Below are 19,894 nucleotides of genomic sequence, written 5' to 3'. Positions count from 1 at the left end.
ATGGAGCAATAACCCCCTTGGGAGCATGGAAAGGCCCTTTTCCTGGCATTATATCAAGCCTCTTTGCTTGCAAGCTGCAAAGCTCCAGGGTTGAAGTTCCTCAAGCCACACACACAACTCCAAAGGGTCCCTAACTCAAGGCAATGGTCCCAAAATTCCTCTATTTTTGGGACTTTTACTTGCATCACTGTCCAAGCAGCTATATTTGTCCTGACTTCATGTTGCTGTGCTCCCCCTGGGCACCAGCAAGTTCATAGTCCCAACTCCAGCATTCCCATCATCCCCCTACAAACTGGAGAAGAAAACAAAATACCACCATAAATATGACAACTTTATTAAAATATACATATGAGTACAAATTAATGATTATATGGATAAAGTTCACTGTCTGTAAACAAATATATTAAAAAAGAACACGTCTTTTTTGTGATATAAAGTGCAGTTATGTTTCCATATTATATACAATATGTCAGCATCAGGGGAGGGGTTGGTAAGGACTATGGAACTAACATTTGATTATAAGATAAAATTCTCTGAAAAAGTATACACCTACATCTTACAAAAAAAGGGCTTGAGTTCATTTAGCAAACAAGAATCAGCTTCCCACCACATTTAAATGCAGCTAACAAGAGCACACAGGTCTCGGGATAAATTAGGAGAGGGCATTAACCCCTTTGAGAAGGGAAACTTGCACTTCTCAGAGTTCACACCTTCCCCAAACTTGCACAGAAGGAAGAAACCAAAGGACCTTGTAAAATATGTTGCTGTGTCTGCAGTTTGGGGAGGGGGGGAATCAAATATACACGACTTTATGTACAGCTCTGAGAACGGGAGCTCCCAATGTCCAGCAGCCTTGCGGAGAGGGGCAAGGAGAGGAGTTCTGCAGCAGTGAGGAAATAAAAACCAACCCCAAAGCAATCCTTAACCCCAGTCTGGGGGAGGGGTGGTACTTGCTAAGTGGAACACAGAGCCCTTGCTAAGGGAGCACTGCCAGCACTAGGAGTGGGGAGCGCGGCAGGAACGGCAACAGGCTTTGCTGTAGTACCAGTGGCTGCACAGGTTCACTTTGATGGCCAAAGCACAGTTGGTTCCTGCTTGGTCCTGGCAGCTGTCGTCTAGGAGAGAGAAGAAAAAAGGCATGATGTGAAAAGAAATATGAAAAGAAACCATTGCAAGCTCATGAGCTCATTTCCCCCTCCATACACACTATCCTAAACATCACAGGCTGAGCAATGCTTCACCCCATCTGCAGCCACCTCATTCCTGATACCTGGGAAAGTATCCCTAGAAAACACCATGGAGCTTCCCTATAAATATCATTATCAACCTGAGCAAAGGCACAAACATGTTGACTTGGCCTGGAGAGTCTTGTTTGGTCCCTGCCCTGAAGCTCACGTTCATCCCCACAAAAAATGGAGCTTCCCAGGGATTTCTAGAGCCAACAAGGGACCCTGGCACTTAGCTGCCCCCAAGCCAAGGGCCTCCCCTGGTAGGGCACAGGGTGACTCCAAAATACACACGATTTCTTCCCCAAAGAGGCTATTTGAGAAAGGGAATGGGAATCTACCAATGTCACAGTGAAGTTAGGGGGTAAATGGGATGCTGGAGACAGAGAAGAGTCCAGAAAATGCCCACTGCAGCATTTTCCCAGCTCCCTTCAGAGCAGTATTTTGCTTCAAACCCATAGAATCTACACTTTTATATAAATATTTTGGTAAAAATCCATGGGATGCATGAAACCAGCTGCTCCCAGGGCAAGCAGCTGCCTGCAAGTTGGTCATGAGGCAAACCCATGTTCCATCCTGGATCCCATGGGAGTAGGTAGCTGAGAGCACCCAGTAGGGCAGAGTGAGCCAGGAGCTGGCCCCAAATCTGTCTCCCGCTTTCATGCTTTTCTCCCACCCCTTCCTTATTCCCAAATCCTATTAAAGGATTAGAACTGCATGTTTGCTAAAGATCACAGGGACTTTGAGCCAGCAGACGAGTCAGATAACGAGATAGTTACAAATCCCACAGGACGTTTGGAGACCAAAAATCATTAAAATAATGGCACAGATGAAACGTCCTAGGCTTTAGCTGGAATCATGCAGAAGCAGCACTCGTGTCAGCTCTCCAATGATTCATTTTATCTTAAGGTCAGAGCATGCTTCTTCTGAACTCCCCCCTTAATTTTATGGGGTTACCTCCAGAAAGAGCCAGTGCATGGCATCCCATTACTTGGGCACAGAGGGAGAGTTTTTCCTGTACATCCTCCATCCCATTACTTGGGCACAGAGGGAGATTTTTTTCCTGTACATCCTTACTGGGTTGCCTATCCAACTGGGGATGGTGGAAGCTAAGATCAATGGAAAATCAAGGCCATGGAGTGCTGCCAGTGGTGGGGCTCACCTGGGGGTTCTGTGGGGCAGGGCTGCAGGTCACAAGTCTGTTTGCCCACTGGCTTCACCAAGGGGTCACAGCCCCGGACGATGTCCTTCCCTTGGTAGCACTTCACATCTCGCATCCTCACACCAATTCCACAGGTTTTCGTGCACTGGGGAACAGAGAGAGGGGATTAGGAAACACCCTGACATCATAAGGGGCTGTGCTGAGCCAGAACCTGCTAAAAATACATGTTTGCTGGAGATGTGAGAGCAGGAGAACTTTTCTCCCTGACTGTCATGCCTCAGTGCAGCACCACTGGCTCCTTGCTCCACCTTTGCTGCCAGCACCATCAACTTCTGCCCAGGGATAGATGGATGCGGTCCCATCCCCTGGCAGTGCCACCATCCCTTTGCAAGGGGCCATGAATGAACTGGACAAGTGCATACACTGCTCTGTGGGACCATGGGACCCCCAAAGCACCCCAGGAATGAGGTTGCAGATTTGGCATCTCTGCACATCCCACTGTGGGTTTGTGGAGCCGCTGCTGGGCCCAGCACTCGCTGCCTGCTGCCCTTTGGATGCCTCATCAGGCTGGGATTACAGCAGGGCTGCTTTGGCTAATTATAGGCTGTGATGATGGTTTGCAAGACTAAACAAAACGAGGCGCCTGGAGCACGGACAAGGAAGGCTGCATTTGGGAGGGCTTGCAGGGAGCTGTTCACAGCCCTTCACAGCTCCTCACCCACACTCACTGGGCTCAGCCCCTCAACCATCCAACCCTGCCTGTGCAGGCTATGCAGGATGCTGGGGCAAACTACATCCCCAAGTTCTGCATCCCCAACCCCTGTATCCCAGGGCAGCAACCCTGTGGCCACTCTACACATCCCCATCCACACTCCCAACAGTGGCTGCAGGGAAAAAAGAGAGAAAAAGGGGGAAAAAAAGGGAGAAAAAAAAAAGAAAAAAGTTAAAGTTGACCCCAAATGGCATTTCTCACTCCTGTTCCCTCCAGCACAGCTGGTGCCAATCACTCTGTGGCAGGGCACACAGACCCCCTGGGTGCTCCCTGGGGGCTGTTTCCTGCAGAGATTCACCCATCTCCCCAGGGGATTCTGCAGGCAGCATGACCCTTGGTACAAGGCAAGAAGGCTACATACATTTGGGGCAAGCACATCTTAAAGGAAAAGCATTTCCCCTCCATCTCCCTCCCACAGATTCCCCCTTGGCACCCTGTCCACTCACCTCTGACCAGGGGGTCGTGTACCACTTGAAGCACGGCCGCTCAAAGCATGTTGTCTCCTCCATGGGTTTCTTGGCCACGTCACAGTCAGTAGGGTTTCGAGTCTTGATCTTGCCATTGACTATCTCCAGGCACAGCACAATCCTCTTCTTCACACCTCGGCCACAGGTTGTGTTACACTGCAGGGGTATGAGTGGGGCTGGATGAGACCCACACATCCCACCCCAAACCCACCAAGGGCATCGCTTTTCCATCACCCTGCAAAACCAACTGCAGCTCCAGGGAGTGCTGCACTTACCCTCTCCCAGTCCTGTGCCAGCCAGTGCGAGGGGCAGTTCTTGTCCCCACAGGGGTGGATGGCCAGTGGCTTCGCCTCCAGGTTGCACTGTGACTCTGGCACCACTCGCCCGTCGCTGGTTTTGCAGTACACGTGTCGGATCATCCTGCCCTGCCCACAGCCACCGCTGCACTGAAACCACAGCGGGCATGGTGGGCAGTCAGTGCTGGGGAGGCAGCAGAGCTCCAGCCCTGTCCCCATCCCACAGTGGGACAGAGGTACCTCCACAGAGCTCAGCTGCCTCCCCAACCTCACCCTTCCCAAATCACGGGGGGATTATTTGGGGTCAGCTTAAAATATCTGCAGGGAAGCTCAGCGCATCCTTCCCTGGCAGCCCCATCACAGCCAACACAGATTGGATCACCAGAGAATCCTAGAATAGTTTGTGTTGGAGGGACTTTAATCTCATTCCAATCCCCTGCCATGGGCAGGGACACCTTCCACTAGCCCAAGTTGCTCCAAGGTCCATCCAGCCTGGCCTTGAACACTTCCAGGGATGGAGCAGCCACAGGTTCTAGTGCAACCTGTGCCAGTGTCATGGTCCCATCGTATTGAGCAACACTCAGCATCTCTTGTGGAAGTGAGGAGGAGAAGCACTACAAGCAGAGACCCCTGAGGTCAAGGCAAAGAGGACCAAAGAAGTGGCTGCAAATATTCCATTCCCACTGCCAAGGGCCAGACAGACTCTGCCCAGAGCAGCCAGCGCTCCCCAGCGCTTTCGCGGCCGCTCTTGCGGAGACTCTCGGTGTTTCAGAGTGTCTCTGCTGCCATGGAAACTACTTATTTTTAGCTGATGTGAATGTATCAAAACCTGGGTAAAAATAGCTTGGGATGGAGGGGGTCTCTGGAGCAGAGAGGGAAAAAGTGGTGGGAGAAAAAAAAGAGAAAAGGAGAAGCGAAAAAGAGGAAAAAAGGGAAAGGAGGAAAGGAAAAAAGTGAAAAGGGGAAAAGGAGAAAAGAAAAAAGGAAAAGGAAAAAAGAAAAAAGGGAGTTAAAATAAGGAAAAGGTTCATTTTCTTGGCCTGGAGCATCAGCATTACCAAGGAATGCTGTGCAGCAGACAGACAAGGGGATTTTGACACCTCCTAAGGCCCTCAGCCAGGTCTCAGGGTTTAACTCTTCCGCAAGGAGGGAGACCTGGGGAGGACCTAGGGGGAAGCCATGGGATCCACTGGGGTGGCAGAGGTGACACTGGAAGTAGGAGAGCAGAAGTGGTGGAATTGTTTAGGGGTCAGCTCCAGGCACAGACTGTCTGCAGATTTGTTGGAGAAAGGAGCTGCCAGGGAGGACAAGCCCAGCCCTAAGCTTCTCAGCATTGGAGACTGAACTCAGGGCCAGCTGCAAGGGGCCACAATGGCCACACAGTTGGCCACCCTGGGATCTCACCGGTCCCCAGTCAGAGACAGTCCACTGGCGGTCACAGGGAGGCCCAGTGCAGTTCTTCTCAGCCAGGGGTCGGACACTGGCATCACACAGCTTCTCCTCCTCCGAGCAGCGAATGTCCCTCGTCACCACGCTCCGCTCTCCACACCGGGCTGAGCACTGCCAGGAGAGGACAGAGAACAGCATCAACCAGAGCTCCCACCATGATGGGAACTGGGAGCTGCTAGGATTGGCTTTTTTCATGTTCTAACATGAAACTCTAAAAGCACACGCTGAAAATGCGCAATGACTCTTCCCCAAACCTCCTCAACAGCTTCAGCCCTCAGCTTAAGGAGGGCTGTATCCTGCCTGAGTGCTGTGCTCTCTGACAGGTGATGCCAGAGGGTGGAAACCCAAGGCTCCAGAAATGCCTGATCAGAGCTGAAGAGTTTTAGCTGTCACTTAGAGACAGGGTGAGATCCCCCTCGCCTCCTTCCCGGGAACAGCCAGCTCCTTTCCACCTCTTTGGAGAATGTTTTCCCCCAAACTGCACAACTGAGATTTTTAGGCTGTGGATAAATTTGGCACTGTGCAGCCCAGTGACATTATTTAGAACTGGATTTGAGTTACTACAGTCTCACATACACACATTTGCTCCATGGATAACGTAAAGCAGGGAAAAGTGTCAACAGCACAGCGCTCAGACGCACCGCGCCGAGATGTTAATCCTCAGAGCCCTGAAATGTGCTTTTTTTTAATGCCTATTTCCCCAGCCAACTTGGCACCCCACCTCAGATGGGATCCAAAGGAGATTAGCTTTGCTGCTGGCTAAGAACAATCTACTCCAGGACTGTCTCAAGCAATCTGTCCCTGACACACGCTGGAGGAGAATGCAGATTTCTGTAAAATAAGCCACTCTGGTTTGCTACGTCGGACAAAATAACCTGCCAGCATGTGCTCAGGGAGCTCCTCTCTACCCAGCTGGGAAAGTCAAAACATCCTCCACCACCAGGGAATGCACCAGCCCCTCCATCAGCTCCAGGGAAATGATGCACACCAGCTTGCAGAGGAATGGAGACATTTAAATTATGACTAAGAAGAGTTTTGGGAGCTTCCCAGGAGGAAGAGTCATATTCCTCATGATGTAAACCATGGGGCAGGTTGGCACCCACAGACAGCTCAGCTCAGAGCTCAGTCTGCTCTTGCTTAGACGAGGTCTGTGCTTGATTTGGGAAGAGGCACCCTAAGGAAGCAGCACTAGTTTGATTGTTTCCATGGGTTTGTATTTGTAAGGGATGTGCTGGAGCTCTGTCAGTGCCTGGAAAGGAATTCAAGGGCACAAAGCCTTCCCATAGGTTTTCCCAAGCAAACCAATGAGGTAGAACAGGAGCAGCACTGTGCCCTCCCAAATCATCTCCCAGTGGCTTCAGGGATCAGCTTAAGGCATGGATAGAAGATTTAATTCTCCATGTGGTGCAGAGAAACTGTAAGCAAGGAAGAGAAGTTTATAAGTATTCAGGGATCAGCTTAAGGCATGGATAGGAGAAGATTTAATTCTTCATGTGGTGCAGGGAAACTGCAAGCAAGGAAGGGAAGTTTATAAGTGTGTGAGGTGAGATCTCTTCCCTGGTACCTCAGGGTTGAAGAGTCTGCCAAGAAGTCGTGGTGGGAGGATCTGAGACACAGGTTCCTGCTCTACCTCAGTGAGCAATGACCCTACATGCAGTCAAAGATCCCATGAGTGACCAATGGTAGTGACCTCCCCAGCCTGGATGAGACCCAGGTCTTCATATTTGGAAACAAATTACTGATGCATGTTGGTCCACCCACATGCAACGACTGCAGTCAATGTTCTGACAGGCCAAGTCCCTGATGGCTATGGATGAGTTTGAACCAGCAAAGGAACAGAAGCTCAGGCACACATGCTGACCCTCAGCACCACCAGGCCAGCAGCCCCAGGGACCTACCTCAGACCACTCTGACATCTCCCACTGGGGCCCACAGGCAGGATTCTTGCAGACCTTGCGCTCATCCGGACGGGTGATGTCAGCAGACTCACAGAGGTCACTGTACACGGAGCTGTCGAATCCTGGGGAGATCATCTTCCAGCAGCGGACGATGCGGAACTGGTAACCCTCCCCACAGGTGCGGGAACACTCACTCCAGCTGCTTGTTTCCCACCTGCAGAGAGAGGAGAGGTCATCACACCAGGCTGGACCACGACCAAAGCATCCCATGGGACAGCCCTGCCTGCTCTCGGCTGGAGGAGTTGGCTGCAGCAGCAATGAGCTCTAGTCAGGCTGCTAGCATGAGAGAGGTTTTCCCCATGGGATGTGAGAGGTTTTCCTAAGGGATGGGACTGTATGAATATATGATGATTTCACCCCTGCTCATGCCCACAGTAGCAGATGCAAAAACCAGATTGCCAAGAGGAAGGATGGCACAGTGAGGCCTGGCCCAGTATCCTCACTGGCAAGTGAGCCCTTGTCACCACAGGCTGCATACTCCCTGCCTGTGACCCTGGCACATTTCTCTGTCATGCTTTTTGCCCAGGTTTGACCTCTCTTTTTTTTGCCTGTTCAGCTAAACTGTGGAGAGGACACAACCATCCATCATCCTGCAAATCCCAGCAATAATGTCACACAGAGCTGCCTCAGCCCCAGTGGGACAGACATTCATGTCCCACCATCAGTCTAACTCTGCTAACCACATGTGACAGGCTGGAAGAGCTGGGATCTGCTCCAAGTACTGCCTGTGTCCTACTGCCCCCTGCTACTATTGCCTTGACATTAGACAAGAGGAGCAGCTTCTAAACCAAGGGAAAAGAAATAAGAAGTCAAGGTTTTTACAGCACAGTAACATTATAGCAATTCTCCAGGCATGACAAGCAGCTGTAGGGAGATGTCACACATTTAGGGGTGTCACCCGAATTCAGAAGGGAGATGAAACCCAAGTCTGTCCCATTCAGATCAGCCAAAATTAGTGCTTTCTGTTGGGAAAGCATTGCCAGCTAAAAAGTTATTGCAGACAGAGATTACAGTACCCCTGGTGCCCCAGGGCAGTTGTGTCCCCAGCAACACCACCATCCACCTCCCCACACTTGCCTCAGTTGCAGCCTACCCTGGCTCTCAGCCTTAACATGTGAAGCTCACACTCCCCTGAGCTCTCTCCAGGAGCCAGGTGCCATACCTGGTCCCTGGCATCACTGTACTCTTGCTTTGCACTGTTTACTAGTGACACTGTTCCAGAGCACGTATACTACAGCTTTACTCCTCCTTTTGCCCTGTCCATAGTCTGATACCATCACAATCATAGAACAGAATATCCTGAGTTGGAAGGGACCCACAAAGGTCATCAACTCTAAGTCCTGGCCCTGCACAGGATGCCCCAAGAATCCCACCATGTACCCCAAAGTGTTGTCCAAATGCTCCATGAGCTCTGGCAGGCTTGAAGCTGTGACCACTGCCCTGTGGAGTCTGTTCCAGTGCCCAGCCACTTGCTGGGAGAACCACTTATTCCTGATATCCAGCCTAAACCTTCCCTGACACAGCTCCGTGCCATTCCCTCAGAGCGGAGATCAGTCCCTGCCCCTTGTGAGGAAGCTGCAATGTGTCTCTCCTCAGTCTCCTCTTTTCCAGGCTGAACAAGCCAAGTGACCACAGCTACTCCTTGTCTGGCCCCTCTAGACCTTTCACTATCTTTGTAGCCTTTCTTTGGATGTTCTCTAATAGATTTATAACTTTTTGTGACACCCAAATCTGCCCCCTAGGACTCAAAGTGAGGCCTCTCCAGCACAGAGCAGAGTGGGACAATCCCCTCCATTAGACAGACACAGGTCTGTCTTGGTCATAACTGCTGCAACTCACAAACCTCCCAACAAGCACACCCTGTGCTTCACACCACACCTCCTCCCCCAAATCATCCATGGCAGAGAAAGCACAGAGCTCCCCAGGAGTGCCCTGTCGAGGCAGTACCTTGGCTGGCACTCTCTCCCAGCACAGAACTCATGGATGGGCTCAGGACGGGTCATGGCATCACAGTATGTATCATCCACTTCGATCCCATCATAGCGAACACACATCGCATATGTGGACATCACTCCTAGTTTCAAAGAGAACACACACACACACACACAACAGGACGTTTGGTGATTTTGACATCCAAACTCTTTTTTTTGAATAATTCTTTTTTAGAATTTAAACCCACAGCTCTGGCTCAAACCAGCATCTTACAAAACTTCCTCCCAGTGGGAAGCAGCAAAGCTGAACTTTCTGTCCCATGGGATGGATCTTGTTGGGAGGGCAGGACCACAGTGGCCACAGCTGAACTTTCTGTCCCATGGGATGGATTTTGCTGGGAGGGCAGGACCACAGTGGCCACCCAGCCAACATGAGCAGTGTGGTTGAGTTTGGTCAGCTCAAAGGTGGGCATGGCCACCCGTGCCAGGGCTTGCCACCAAGATCAATACATGACTAACACATTTTTATAGGAAACACTCAGGGCAACAAGTCTGCTTGGCATCTCCCACCCTGCCGGTCTTGTGGGTGGAGGCAACAGAAAATGGTCCCCCCCAACCCACACCATCCACCCACTCTCTCTATGCATTACACCCTGTTTGCACCCAGGTGTTCCCCAGGTGCATCCAGCACTCCAGGCCAAGGCAGGGCTCCTGGAGGCTTGGCAAGGAAGCACCTGCCCCTCCTGCTCCCCCACCAAAAGCACAGGCAGCCAGTGTCGTCAGACCGAGACCTTTTCCCCCACAGCCTCCTGTGCCAGAGTAAATGTTGTGAAGTCCATTCTGGGACCTGGCTGGGGACCAGGAGGCTGCTCTGGCTACAGGTAACAAGAATTGCAGCTCTCAGGAACATATGGTTTACATGAAACTAAAAAAAGATCTACAACTCTTGACATGGTCTTGCTTCTCTGCGATATGTCATTAAGAAAAGGCAATGAGAAAGAAGAAATTTAAGTAAAACCTCTCTCAGCTTGTTGCAAACCAAGGCAGAGAAGCCTGGCCCTGTCAAGGGAGAAATTTGTTCAGAGGGGATCAAAGAAGTCAAAAATGTCCTGGGCCATGTGGATGACAAGATCCTGGGGAAAGGGACAGATCTCAAAGCTCCTGCAGTGGAAATGTGTCTGCTGGACAAGAATAAATGCTTAAAATATAAAATCCTTGCATTTGCTCATTTAAGAGATGTCCTTTAGATTGTAAACTCCTCTCTCCCCCTTTTTTCCTTCTAATTCCAGAAGCACTGCAGGATCTGGATTATTTCAGGGACAGTGCTGTCAGGGAGCACACGACCCACAGAACCTTCTTCAGCACAAGGGATGGGAAAGGGCCAGCACCTCCTGACCAAGGGGTGAAGGAGGAGAGAGATCAGGTACCTCGAATATTTTCAAGAGCCAAAAAGAAGTAATTTATACAAAAAGACTCCAGGCTCAGTTTAGATATCCCTGGCATCTATGTCACTGCTCCAGATTTACACCCTCACAGCCGAGATCAGGCTCCAGGGTAGAAGGAGTGGGAGAAACAAAACACAATCAAAAAGCCAAGTGCTATTGTGTTTCCTGCCAGGGCTGAACAATCTTCAAAATTTCACTCTGCAGGGAAGCAGCTGAGCTTTTCAAACCCCTTGGAGCTGTTAAAAAGGGGAGGAAGGGGAAAAAGAGGGGAGACTCAGCACAAGTTTGGGGATCCTGATGAGCCTCAGCAGGGACGTGAAGTGATGGGAAGCAAAGGCAATGCTCAGAGCTCCCTAAAAGGAGAGTGTTTTGCAGGATGATGGACATGCTGGGCACAAACTCTGGACCTCAACACACCTGGGAGGTCTGTGGGCATTGCATGCACAGCCTCTGACTCCTCTCCCCACCTTTACACCCAGGCAGAGCAGATCTGGGGTCATGCTAAACCAGCTCCAGAGATCACCAGTTCCCCTACACACATCACCAGGTCCTTCCCATCCCTAACAGACAGAAAAAAATGACTCACACCCCAAGTGATTTCAGCAGTTGTGCAGAGCTCGTCTGCTCCGTATATAACTACCTGTGGTACATGTAGAGCTGCAGGGTTCATGGGAGGAAAGCTTCCACCTGTACATGTCAGCAGCACTCACACCTTGGCCCTTTCTTAACAACTTCAATCTGTTTCTAGCGATAAGCAAACAAAACAAAAAGAAACAAAACAAAACAAAACAAGGCATTTACAAGGCGAGCGGTGACAGGCCACGACAGACACACACATCTGGCTGCAGTTTGGTTGGGTTTGGGTTTGGGAGGGGATGTGCTTTGTTTTGGTTTGGTTTTTCTGATTGATTTTTTTTTTTTTGGGAAGTTTGTTCGTTTGAATCAATTTATTTCGTTTGTTTCACAACATACCTGTCCTGAGCCCCAAGTAGAATCCCCAGCCCGGTTAGAGGCAGAGCTTCCACTGTCTAGAAATAGAGAGAATGGGATAAAAATACCCACAAAAGTAGAAACAGTTCAGAATTTAACAAAGTTTGCATTTTTTCTGCTCAAATACACCTGGCCCTTGGCATACAGTGACTAAAGGTGCAGTATCTCCTCCCCTGTGTCTCCAGGGCTGGGCACAATGACTTCTGCTGCTCAATGCAGCAAAGATTTTGGCTGCTCCAATCTCCACAGCTCACTCCTTCTGACAGCCAACACATGGCACAGGAGTTTAGGAGCTTGCCTGCCCTGCTGCTTTTGCCACTCTTGTTTTGGTTTGGTTTATTTTTGTCTTATTTTTAGGTAGGTGATTTGCATCTCTCAGATCCGTGCTGTGCTCAGACACAAAATGCCATGGGGAAAGGAGTAGCAGAGTCAGCCTGGTGTATGGCAAAGCATTTATCCAACCAAGAATAGCAGCTTCAGTGCATCCTACATGCTGTGAGGGTATAACACATCAGGGATACTGCACCTTTACAACAAAAGGCTTCGATTCTGTTCTCATACCTTTGTTCAAAACCCTTGAAACAGCTACACTGGAATAGCGTACAAGGTTGTATCCTGACATCCAGTTGTCTCTGGCCTGGCAAGATATGCAGCTTGTATGATTTCTAGGCAGCAGAAGCTCTGAAATTGCCTTATTTAGTTGTTTGGAAGGAAAAAGTTGAGGTCCAGCCTATCGAATCAACCTTTAAAAGGACACTGTTGAGAATCCAGCCATTTCCTTTCAGACCCACCCTCCTTCCACCGCCAGCACTGAGCCTCCAGAAGGATTAAAAACAACAACAATCTCATTTTCCCTGTTGATTTTGCCTCTGTCAGTTTGGCAAATGGTCACTTCCTGCACTTGAAATGGAACCGAATTGAATGTGACTTTTTTTTGTGTGTGTGTATGTGTAAAAATAACAACCTCAGCTCACTATAAATAGTGGTTGATCTGCCACAGCAGCTCTGCCTGGGGACCCACACCAGCCCCTAGTGCTGGGAGTGTGCCACCCAGCCAGAGAAAGGGCTCACAAGATGACAGTTGTCAGTAAAATCCATTAAAACATAGTCAACATGTGCTCTATTCCCTGGGAAATAAAATATTACCCAGATCTTTCAGTCTGCTCTGAGGCACCAAAGCAAACATCACATTACCAGTGCCCAGGACTCCTCTCCCATGAAAGGAGAAAAATCTTCAAAATAAGCTTTAGACCACATCTGAGGACAGAAAACCTTTCAACAGTGTCCCTTTAATGTATGTGATCCTAAATAAAGAGCTTCTATGCTTGATGAGGTCGCAGGGACAAGTTCTTTCCAGAGGACTCAGACATTTGGGCACAGGGCAGTGCTCAGCTCTGACCATTTCCAGCAAGACAAAACTGTCATTTTGTTCTCCTCTAGATGCAAACAGCAGCTCATTGTCCCACAAAACTGGGGGGATTTTCTCTTGTATTTTAGCTTTCCTCTTTATTATAAGCTTTATAACAAAGTCAAGTCTTTTCTTCCCTGCCTGCACTTTGCTTCTGCTTTTCAAGCAACAGCAGCACCAAAAATTGGCAGCAGTCCCTCACCCCTAGCTGAGGTCTGGGCTGTCCCTCTTCCCAAAACAGTCCCCATAGCAGAGGAATAATCCGGACTAATGCACACAAACACCACAGATCAACATCCAGAGTCCCTGAGCTCATGTTTCTGTGTTTTATTTCAGTTTTTATTTCGAAGCAAAGGGGGAAACTCATGGCTCCTGTTGCAGGCTCAACCCTGGCTGCACACTGCAGCATGAGATAAAGGATGAAGGGTGCCTGGAATTGTCCCAGCACACCACAGAAAGTTTTTTTACTGCTCCAGGGGAGAAAAAGCAGCACTGGATCCCTAATGTGGCTCAAGAGCCACTCACTCAGCCCCATCCCAGTGGGGCTTGTTCCCAGAGAGGGAACTCTGGTGGGTAACTGGGTAACTCCATCCACACTAAGAGCTACAACAGTTTAGAAAGAAATAAAAAGCATTCCCACCCAGAAGATACAGATTAGTGTCACAACTGCAACTGGGCTTGGTGTAATAAATCAAAAGCTGGGGGAAGCAATGAAGGCCTGGGCACAAGCATCTCTTCCATCCCAGCCCTTGGAAACAAGGTGCAAGTTGCTTTGTTGCCTTCTTTTTTTCCCTCTTCTCTTTTTCTCTTTTTTTTTGACATGCATCCAAACACATGCACCCCCAGCTGCCTCCACTGGCCTTTCAGCCCCCCAGCAAGGGATGGGGCCACCAAGGAGCTGAGCATCTCTCAGCCCCATGCTACAGCCCCAGCTGGGCCTGGATTCAGCCTCTTGGCTGGTAGAAAACTGGCTTGGATATTAGCATTTTGATCTAAAAAGTTGATATTTGATTCCAAAGAGAGTGGGGGAGAAGAAGAGGAGACACTGTAGAACAAAATTCAGGGAGGAATAAGAGGGAAGAGATGAAAGTGCTGGGTATCATTCCTGAAAGGGTTTAAATCCCTGTCTTCAATAGATGGGCAGCCAGGGAGAGTGCAAGGAGCTTTTTAGAGCTCAAAAAATATGCACTGGAGCCACTGACAGTATTTTATGATTGTTCTGTAACAGCCAAGCTGCTCTGATGTATAAAGCTCCCTGTATTCCCAGGAGGAAGGAAAGCACTGGCCTCACTGTACAGCTGTTAGGGGAGAGGTTTGGGGGACAAGGTGGCAGCTGAGGACATCCAGGGCATGTGCCAGGGCCCAGGAAAACCCCAAGGGGCAAGGCAGTCCCTTCCTCATGCCCAGGGCATGGTAAGGGGAGCTGATGGTGCTGCCTTTGCCATCAGAGGGCTGATGAAATGCTTGCTTTGGCAGCTGAAGGCAATGCTCCCAAGCCAAGCCACGAGAGGAGATGATAGATTCAAGCCCTTGGCAACGTTTTCATGCTCTTATCATTAAGAAGTTTGTTGATACATTTGGCTGCATGGGCAGTTTCTTTAGCATAAGTTTTTTTAGCATAAGCTAGTGTAAGTTCTGGGTAAATCCAGCTAACTCTAACCAGAGAGAGCATCTGTTCAGGGCTTTGCATCTCCTGAAGCTCAACATCATATTCCATGTTTTACAGATCCAGGAGGAGATTCACAGGAGGCTGAGGTGCTGTGGGGGTGCACAGTGGGACCCAAATCCACAGCCATGGGTTTGGGTCCTAGATGACCTCAAGGGCCCTGATTTCAGCTCAAGATCTCCAGGGAGTGCTCTAGTGTGTGGCTGCACGTGAAGGAGGGGTCCCCATCTCAGTCCCTGTGTGTCCACAATGGGAATGATCTCCCACTGGTTAGGAATAAAGGCTGCTCCTCTTTGAGCCCTAGGGCACCCCAAAAGATGATAGATAGAGGCTTGTGGACCAGCACTAGCCTGAGACTCCCTTCCAGCCTTCTCTGAACAAAATCTGCTGCTAAAACTAGATTAAGCCTTTTTTTACCTCCCCACTGCATTCTATAACTCTCCCACTCAAACCAACCATTAAAGGCATTCTGAAGTGACAGTCCCAATAGCAATCAATGAGTTGCCACTGCAGAGCTTTTGGTATTCCTGGCCAAGCAGTGACTACCTTCTGCCACAGCTGTTGAGGCAACAACCTCAGGCTATTCCTGCAGGACCTACAGTGGAACTCCTGGTGCCCTGCTCTGCCTCTCTAGCAGCTGCCAGGCAGGGCCATGCCTGGGAGCTCCTGGAAGAATGTTCCTGCCATCAAAAATGAGGAGGATCGCGGGTGGCAATCAACATGGTGGGTAAAAAGGGGCCAGGACCAACTTCTGCTGCATCAGAACTGCAAGGAAGGGGCTGTGGAATTGGAGCAGGATGTCAAGAGAAGGCAAGAGGAAGAGGCTTCTTTATGGGCATGGCTCTGATAGCAAGCTCTGACAGCAGAGAGCAATGCCTGAGTGACAAAACATCAGCACAGACTCACCAACAGCCTCACTAAGGAGGGCGGTGAGTTTTCCTCTTGCTTAAATGCTCTCTTCACTTTCTGCTCCCAAACCTCTGGCCCTTCCTTCCAAATTAACTCCCAACAGAAAGCTTTCATATGCAACATCCTACCCCCACTTACCTTCTGCTTCCAAAACAAATAGAAACCAGGCAATGGGGTCTACATTGAGAACAGGGCTATTATGAGTCAAGAACTGCACTAAATAGGATTGACTATAATTAAAGACATGTCTCCTACCTTGCTTTGTGGGTTCTGTTCCCTTGAGGGCTGCTCATGGTGACAGTGGCATTGGAAAAAGGTGTCTCTGCAGATGTGTTGGTGGCTTTGCCATTGCTCAGCTCCATGTAAGTGCTGTTAATGGAGTAGGTCACAACACCTTCAGTGTCCTCATAGTCAACGTAGAGGCTGTCAATGTGTGACCCCACAGAGTTGATTGGGTCTCCCTGGGAAAAGATGCTGTTCATGGTCATGTTGAGCACCAGCTCCTTGGAGTCTGAGGTCTTGTCCAGCAGCTTGTCTGTGATGGCATTCTCCAAAAGGAATTCCCTGGAGGTGAACCTGGGGTCCAAGTCTCTGTCGTCATGGTCTGTCTGGTAAGTAGACCTGGTTACGTTTGAATCTAGATTGGAGCCAACAGGGGGAAACAACAGTGACAACCACAAAATGCATTGAGGCTGGGAGGGGAAAGCAGCCCAGAGCAGCAGGGACACGCCAGAGCCTGAGCAGCCACCCGAGGGGTGAGAGGGAGGAGTTGGGTTCTTGGGGAGGGGGAATTGGGTGCTTGGGGAGGGGGAATCTCCTGGGGTTGTACCCCCTAGGGAAGGGAGTGCAGCTCTGTGGGTCTTATCCCACTATGGTGTGGCCAGAGGAGAGCTCAGCACCCACCAGCACTGCCCCAAGCAATAGCAGAGGGCAGAGGGAAGATGCCCTCCTGGCCCCAGAGTCCATGCAGTCATGCTGGGAAAGCACCCAAGGCAGTTTGGTGGTGGGATGCCCAAGGGACTCGAATGGGAAGGAGGTTGCTGGGGGCTGTGGAGGGGTGTGAGGTGACAGAATATGTTGTGACAGGGAGGTTTGTGTACCCAGGGCTCCCTCCTGTCCTTGGCATGATGCAAAGCACAGCAGGGCACCAGCAGGGAGATCTTACCCATTGTCCACCCCCCAACCCCACCAGAAACCAGAACCTGAAGGGCAAAGAGGATTTGTGAGCGGAGATGTTTTAGAGAACTTTCCGAGGTTTCCAAACCAGCAGAATCACCAGAGGTAGAAACAGAGCATTTCTCAACAAGAGCTCTGAGAAGCAGGACAGTGAGGCCCAAGTCTCCTCCTTACCTTGGGGTTGTTTGCCCTTCAGTTTTGGCTCACAGTCAATTGTTTCTGCTCTTTCATAGACCTCATTGGTTTCCTGACCTTTGCTCAAGTTTAAATCTTCCTCCGTGTCCTGCCTTCCAAACACCTGGTTCTCCAAGTCTATCCTTTCCCTGGAGATTTTCCCAAAATAGGTTGCATTGTGCTGGATAAAACCCAATGGCACGTCTCCATCAAATTCTCTGCTTTCTTCGCTATCTGACTCGGAGAAGGTGTAGTAGATGGGCTGCAGATTTTTTGAGTGTGGCTTCCTCAGGAGAGTGTATTCAAACGTGATGGATGGGTTCTTGCCATTTTGATTCCAGACCTAGCAAGTAAATTAAGTTATTAGCAGATGCAGTGAATATATGGCACACAAAGCTTATGATTCATCTTGGACTTGACAGTTGGTGAGCATCTACTTTGCTATTTCCAATCTGCTTTCCTTCATATTGCCAACTTCTTCCAACTGGAGCCCAGCACAATTTTCCAAGGGCTATTTGGCTGCACTGCCCTGGGGATTAGCCCCAGCTTAGGGACTGGGAGTCACAGGTCACACTTTCTCCTCCTCCACTGAGTGACCAGAGAGGGAGAATCAGTTCAGAAGTTACTGATCATCCCTTGCAAAGTAATTTTTTTGTGGCTTTACAAGGAGCACACACACATTCCTTCAGTTACCACATCCCCACTGGGGATGGGGACTCCCAGCTGAGGGACTACACCCCTTTACTGGTCTAATGTCTTATAAGTACCCAAGCAACCATCCCTTCCCCTTCCAGAGGAGCCTGGGGCTACATGGAAGATGTCAGGAGTTGGGCTCTGGCTGGCTGCCCAGAAGAAAATTAAGGGACTTTTCTCCAAATGCCTAGTTTTGAATGGTTTGCTTTCAAGAAAGAATTGGGGTTTAAGTTTTATGCACTTGTCTAAGCTCTCTGGCCCAATTTCTTATTTTTATTTTCCTGCCAGGTAACTTGGATAACAATGCCAAGGAGTAGAAGAGAAATCCCCCCCCAGTGCCTGAGGCATCTTTTCCCTGCAGAGAGGAGTTACCAAGCCCACATTCATTACTCACAGCCCTGCCTGAATCCCAGAGGACTAACACAAGTAAAATAGGTTTGTGTAAGGAATTGGGCACAGTCACTGCTCCCACTTCCCTCCTCAAGCTGCCCAGGTGAAACCATGGCAGGATTCTGCTTCCATGCCCACCCCTTCTTCAATCCAGTGTAGATTTTCCCATCCTCATCACCCCAAGCCTTGCAAACTTGAAAAGTCAAAGCTCACCATTATATTCAGCCCTTGATTTGTTGGTCCTTGGGCAACAATATACTCAATGCCAGTCTCGTACACATCCATGGGCCGGCGGTACTTGAACACTGTGCCTGCAATGTTGAAGTTCTTAGGGCTGTCAACTTTGTAGTTCCCATTGAAGAAATAGTACCCAGCTTCATCAGCCACAGCTTCAAACAAGAGAGAGAAGTCAGGGCCATCACACGAAAGACAAAAGGTATGTGATACTGCCCTGATCATTCAGAGGATGAAATTAGAGTGTCACAATAATAAAACTAGACATTTTCCTATATTGAAATACATTGGTCACTTATTTCCAACACAAATCCTGTGAATGCAGGCCCAGAGTTCTGGGCCATGTGTCCTTCTACACAGCTCCTGGGTATGTGACTTGCACTACTAGCACATGGCTCCTCTCAGCCTTTTGGCACTAGCACAGCATGAACATTTAGCAATCACAGCTCTGCAGACAGTAAGCAGAGTGTCAGATGATCAGGACCAGGAGGTTGGGAGCGAGCTGATGCCACCTGAGCCAGCAGTGGCCCAAGACAAGTAACCCAGAGCTAGCCCAGGAACTGTTAACTAAATCAAGCCTTTTTCATTCATAGAATCATCAAAGAATCACATGGTTTGAGTTGGAAGAGACCTTAGGGATCTTCTAGTTCCAGCCCTCTGCCATGGGCAGGGCCGCCTTCCGCTAGACCAGGTTGCTCCAAGCCCCATCCAAGCTGGCCTTGAACACTTCCAGGGATGGGGCATCCACCTTCCTGCACATGACCATGAGCCTCTGAGGCAGCAGAGCATGACAGCAATAAATGTACTTCTCCTGGTTAAGTCCAGATTTTTCCACACTACTCCTGAGCAAACTTTCCACCTCCATCATGAGATAAATGGTGTGGCCACCAACACTTCAGTGAGGCGACACGTAGGTCACATCCCCTTGATGCTGTTTTCACATGGCCATTGCACATTCCCCAAGGGGGAGAACATCAAGTGAATCACAAGAGAGGTGAAGTCACTTAGCTGTCTATGATCCAGCACTAGGGTGTTCGTCATACCACAATAGTATTGACCAACAGTTTCTGCATTAAAGCAACCAAAGTGCTGATAAACACAGCCCAGGTGTTCAGACTGCAGAGAGGAGCAACCCACTGGCTTAGACAACACGGTTGGATTTACATTAACTACGGATTTAGCTCATGTCTGCAATAAATGGACTCGATGATCCTTGTGGGTCCCTTCCAACTCAGGATTCAGCTTCACATTGGAAAAAAGCATTAGCTAGCATAGGCATAGATCCTAGGGAAGCACCAAGAGGTTATACACACCCAGAACATCTGCAGATTTTTTCCGCTCTTAGACAACACGGTTGGATTTACATTAACTACGGATTTAGCTCATGTCTGCAATAAATGGACTCGATGATCCTTGTGGGTCCCTTCCAACTCAGGATTCAGCTTCACATTGGAAAAAAGCATTAGCTAGCATAGGCATAGATCCTAGGGAAGCACCAAGAGGTTATACACACCCAGAACATCTGCAGATTTTTTCCGCTATCTGGAT

At 49.5% G+C, this 19,894-nt stretch overlaps 1 protein-coding gene across 1 annotated transcript in view; it reads right to left on the bottom strand.

Annotated features, from left to right (window-relative positions):
* Positions 1 to 996: 996 nt before the first annotated feature.
* Positions 997 to 19,894, bottom strand: part of ADAMTSL2 (ADAMTS-like 2) — a 24,486-nt gene continuing 5,588 nt past the window's right edge. Inside the window, exons 7-18 of the mRNA XM_009073888.1 lie at positions 19,660 to 19,686; positions 18,326 to 18,501; positions 17,030 to 17,372; positions 15,935 to 16,316; positions 11,347 to 11,444; positions 9,278 to 9,404; positions 7,271 to 7,484; positions 5,328 to 5,483; positions 3,903 to 4,073; positions 3,607 to 3,783; positions 2,389 to 2,533; positions 997 to 1,115 (exon numbers count right to left, since the gene is read on the bottom strand). Of these exons, the coding sequence (XP_009072136.1) occupies positions 997 to 1,115; positions 2,389 to 2,533; positions 3,607 to 3,783; positions 3,903 to 4,073; positions 5,328 to 5,483; positions 7,271 to 7,484; positions 9,278 to 9,404; positions 11,347 to 11,444; positions 15,935 to 16,316; positions 17,030 to 17,372; positions 18,326 to 18,501; positions 19,660 to 19,686 (2,135 nt within the window). The remainder of the gene's footprint in view (positions 1,116 to 2,388; positions 2,534 to 3,606; positions 3,784 to 3,902; positions 4,074 to 5,327; positions 5,484 to 7,270; positions 7,485 to 9,277; positions 9,405 to 11,346; positions 11,445 to 15,934; positions 16,317 to 17,029; positions 17,373 to 18,325; positions 18,502 to 19,659; positions 19,687 to 19,894) is intronic.

The sequence above is a fragment of the Acanthisitta chloris genome, unplaced genomic scaffold, assembly GCF_000695815.1.
Source record: "Acanthisitta chloris isolate BGI_N310 unplaced genomic scaffold, ASM69581v1 scaffold9644, whole genome shotgun sequence".
NCBI classification, from domain to species: domain Eukaryota; kingdom Metazoa; phylum Chordata; class Aves; order Passeriformes; family Acanthisittidae; genus Acanthisitta; species Acanthisitta chloris.
Note: the sequence above shows the minus strand (reverse complement) of the source record. Positions and strands in the feature narration are given on the sequence as shown.